This window comes from Ricinus communis, chromosome 8 (assembly GCF_019578655.1).
Source record: "Ricinus communis isolate WT05 ecotype wild-type chromosome 8, ASM1957865v1, whole genome shotgun sequence".
In the NCBI taxonomy this organism is placed as follows: Eukaryota; Viridiplantae; Streptophyta; class Magnoliopsida; order Malpighiales; family Euphorbiaceae; genus Ricinus; species Ricinus communis.
In genome coordinates this window covers 11,776,573-11,781,407 of record NC_063263.1, presented here as the reverse complement: position 1 = coordinate 11,781,407, position 4,835 = coordinate 11,776,573, and the positions used below count along the sequence as shown (strand labels likewise).

General features: G+C 31.4%; 1 protein-coding gene across 1 annotated transcript; it reads left to right on the top strand.

Moving 5' to 3' along the window:
• The first annotated feature begins 640 nt into the window (after positions 1–640).
• On the top strand, positions 641–3,543 carry LOC8280297. Its single transcript, XM_002512731.4, has 2 exons — positions 641–1,143; positions 3,066–3,543. The coding sequence occupies exons 1-2, from the start codon at positions 1,062–1,064 to the stop codon at positions 3,260–3,262; spliced, it is 279 nt and encodes a 92-aa protein (XP_002512777.1). The 5' UTR covers positions 641–1,061; the 3' UTR covers positions 3,263–3,543.
• The last annotated feature ends 1,292 nt before the right edge of the window (positions 3,544–4,835 follow it).

Below are 4,835 nucleotides of genomic sequence, written 5' to 3'. Positions count from 1 at the left end.
AAATCTAAAGCAAATTTAAAACCTAAAAAAAGAAAATAAAACAAAAGATTTCATATAATCTGAATTAAATTTTAATATTTTTTCAATTTATTAAACATTTTTATATGCTCATTCGTTTATAATATTTTTTTTATATTAATGAGATTCGAATTCTGACATTGTTGATATATATATATAATTGTAATTTACTATATTTTATGTAGAATCATAATAGACAATGATATATATGGGCTGAGAATATGGAAATGGGACAAATCATGTAATTACATATGTAAAATAAAATTATAAAAGAAATTAAAATAGAAACACATTAATTAAAGAATGACTTTATTGATATTTTCATGTGGGAGAATTAATAATGTTTTATAATTCGAGTCTCCCACTTATGAGAATTTTCATTAATGTATTTATGAAAATTTATCATTTTTTTACAATAAAATGTAATTCTTGTTAGTAGATGGGAATTGAACACATTTGGTCATTATATATATGTATATAATAATAGTCAAAATTCTTCATTAAAGTGGGTGGCTAAAATATATATTTATATAATATTAATATAAAATGAAATATTATTCTTTTTATAATAAGGGAAAGAAAATGAAAGGTGATTAAAAAGAGAAGTAAATAAAAAAGGAGTCACGTGTCGGTGGGCTGATAATTAGTATAACAAGGCGAAGAATTAAGCTGGTTTGATGGGAAGACATAGGGAGAGAAGCTGCAGCTGCCTTCTCTGCTGATCTCTAAACTAAGAGCTTAAACGGATTCAAAACAAAACCCTTTCTCTCTCACACATACACACACTAACCAGAAAAAGAAAAAGAAAAGAGAAAAGGAAAGGAAAAGAAAAGAAAAGGGTTGGGGTCTGTGCTGTGGTTGAAAGTAGAAAAAGCTGCAGAAAGAAGTGGATATATAGATATAGCGGGAGGGGAGAGTGAAAGGGAAATTAAGGAGTGGCACTGGCAGGGTTAAAGAGTGTGGCTGTGAGGATAGTAGGAGGGGGTGGCGGTGGATACAGAAGAAAGAAAGGTAGAAGGAAAATAATAGTGAAAGATAAAATAATGGACTGGTGGGATAAGATGATCTTTCCTGTTCGAAAAGTTTGGTTTGCTGTCTCTTCTCGTCTCAAGCCTCGCAATCATGGTAATTACTTCTTCTTCTTCTTCTTCTGTCATGATTCTCTTTCTTTCTTTCTTTCTTTCTTTCTTTCTTTCAGCCATCAATTCTTTAATCACCAGTTTCACTCTTTCTTTCTTCACTCCTGTTTCTTTCAGTATCATTTCTTGCTGCACCTGTTAATTCTTTCTTTCTTTTAGCCATTAAAACTACAAAGACTCTTCCTTTCTTTCATGTTTCTTTCAATACCATTTCTTGCTGCACCTGTTAATTCTTTCTTTCTTTTAGCCATTAAAACTACAAAGACTCTTCCTTTCTTTCATGTTTCTTTCAATACCATTTCTTGCTATACCACTAATTCTTTTTTCTTTAAAACAAAAAGTAAACAGAGAGAAATACAATTGTTAGCTTCAGGTACTGAGTTTTTCAGATTCAAGAATTTCTGTCCGCCACAACTGTTTCTTATTTTATTTTAGTTTTTTTTCTTCTAACAAAAAACATTTGGTAGACACCCTTGTGTCTCATGCTGTTCTTCCTTTGATCCCTTCAGTATCTGTCCAATTTTCCAGTATCTAAACAATTCCTTGAGATTCTACACTTGGTTATTTTTAATATCAAAATTATTATTAAATAGTTAATTATAAATCAGCAAATTAGTCTTATTTGAGACTAAATTTTATTTGTGTGGTTTATGTTTTATTTGACTTTTAATCAAATCACATAACAAAATATTCACATATTTCTTTTTCTTTCAACAAGTTATGAAGAAAGCATTGTTGAATTCTTCTTTTTAAGTTTTTCTTTTTCAAAAAGAAAATTATAACATTAGTGGAAGAGTCCAATGGTGATGCTGATGGATGCATCCACTAGGCAAAATCCACTTAAAGACAGGTTGAAAGTGTTTTAAATTACCGATTTGTCAAATTAAATATCTGATCTTTATAAATTAAATCAGAATTAATAGCACTAAGTTTTCATTTTGGCCGTCATGAAAAATTTTAATTTAATCTTTTTAAATTTCATCTTAGCTTCATAATTGATTGTAATATATTAACTACTCTATGATGTATAAGATAATCTGATGTTTTCTTTATAATTAAGAATTCAATTCTTTCAATATATATACATATACCCAGTAGCAGGTTTAGGTATTACAAAAACTTTCCATCTTATTCATCCCAAGGATTAACTTTTCATAGGAAAAAGTTATGTGAAATAATTATATATTATTGATGAAATAAAAATAGTCATTAAAGTTAGAAATATCTTGATTAATTAAATATCTATTAATTATGGACACAGTTCTTGTACTGTCACAATGCATTTAAGCTTCTTTAACTATATAAATTTGGTTATACATATTTAAATGAAAGACATTAAGTTCATAAAAGATTTTAGTGGTAAGTGGGCTACATCCACTAAGACTAAATCCATTAAAGAGAAACAAGACAAAAGGCTTAATTAATGCCTTAAAAGTATTAATAATAGGGTAAAATGAAATAATATGACGGCCTTGTTTCTTATATTTGCCAAAAAAAAAAAAAAAAAACCTTATGGATCCAATGGTCAGTTAAAGGAACAATTCCCCGAAAGATCAGGCCATAAAATAGGATCAACATATGTGTCAGTGCAACTTTATGCCTAGGTTATTATTTGTCTAATTACAACTATTTGTAACACATGTGCTTTCTCTAAGTGGTCCAGGTTTATCTGGGGCCTTTTATTAAATGCTGATGAATACAACAAAGTAGAATATAACAAAATAAACTTTGTATCCCAACCACTTGGGGCATCACATGATTAATGTCATTTCATTTTTAGGTTCTGGGATTTATAGATCAAGAACTGGAGCCCTACTCATCTAATATTTCATTCAAGAATTAAAAAAGATAGGTAAACAGATAAAAAGAAAGTCAAGACTTACAAGTTTCAGAATGTTTTCTGAGCAGGTGCTGGACTTTTGAAGCTTCGCAATGATGTACAAACCTGTGGATATGAGGATGTTCAAGTGATGTGGGAAATGTTGAGGAGATCAGAATCAGAGCAGATAGCTAACTATTCCAAACGCAAGCAACGATCGTTCTGGAGAGCTTTAGTATGGTCTAACCAGAATGCAGCATCCTCCTTGTCAGCAAATCATGCATAATGCAAGACCACAGTTTGATACTCGCTCTGTTTAATAATAATGTCCTGCTTGTGTCGCAACTTGACATGAGCAATAATCATAATTTTACTATCCAACGGCCGGCATTGCAGTAGCATGGTACAGAGCTGTTGCTGAGTGTATCCAAATCAATGCAATATGAAATATATATGTCAAAAATTTTTACTTTACCTTCTTATGAGAAGACAAGTTCCTCTCAAATGACAAGTCATTTGTAAATACATAATGTTTTGTCATACCCACAATGAAAAACTTTACATGAATGGCTTTTCCCATGAACTTAGTTAGCTGATATCTACCTGCTAACAACCACATGCAATGTTTAGAATACAAAATTGTCATTAGACAATCAACAAGCTGATGTAGGAAGGCATGCAACTGAATCTGCCACAACTTTTCTTGATTACTTTCATTCAATGGAGCTCAATCCACATTAACGATTTGAACAAAGAGATTAGGGTCGAGGAAAACTGAAATTATTTTGATTATGATAGAATATATCCAAATATCATCTCATCAATGAATCAAGTCCGTTATCTTTTACTAAGTTCCAACAAAGTGGTAGAAGATGGTCTCACATGGCATTGTCCTAAAGCAGGTGCTCTCTATTTAACAAATGAGGATGGAATTATACAGAAAGAATAACATTTTTGGCTCGTAAAATTATAGACATAGTAGCTACATTACTTTTGTTTGACACAACTCATACATGAATTGTGAGAGGCAGGATTAAAGCAAGAATCACATAATTAAGACAAGTAAAACTCTCAGCATGTAAGATGTCATTACCAATATATAGGTTGATGCAACAAATTAGTATCAGTTATAGGCACTTCACATGTAACTGTCACCCCCTTTTCGCTTAACTAAGAGTCTAGAAAGAGCACATGCCCCTTCCTCTCCAAAAATCCTACCCCCTTACACTCTCATTAAGCACTTGTATGAGCATCAACATAAATAGGTATAGATCAACATCCAACATGCAGCAAAGCAGCAGTTGAAGCAGTACTGAAGCACACACTAAATGACTTTCCTCATTCAGTAGCTATTTAATGTTGGCTCACATCTTGATAATACATCATATTTAAACATGAAGTCCATAGCCATATCCTTCCTTCTGCTGGCCAGATTCTCAAGCAAGTATGATTATGCACACCCTGATTTCTAACAGAGTAGCCTACTCAAAGCTAACAAAACAGTCAAGTAGACATATAAACCGGAAAATAAAAGAGCTGTCGAAGGCCTCTCAGAATCCCAATTGAATCTGTTTGTTTGAACTTTAAAAGACTTTAGGATTAAAAGGGCTTTTGTAAGAAATAGATAAAATGGCCTTAATTATTGTGACACCACAACAAACAATTGCACCGAACACAAACCCAAACATACTAACTGATCCAAAAAACCAATACAATCTAAATAATTATTCTATAATGCTTATATAGTTGTGGCGTGCTGCATACAATTTAAGAATAATGGATTAAATTCTCCCAGGTTTGGATGTATATTAATAGCAAAAACTTAAAGATTACCCAGAGAACATCTTAACTGACATTTT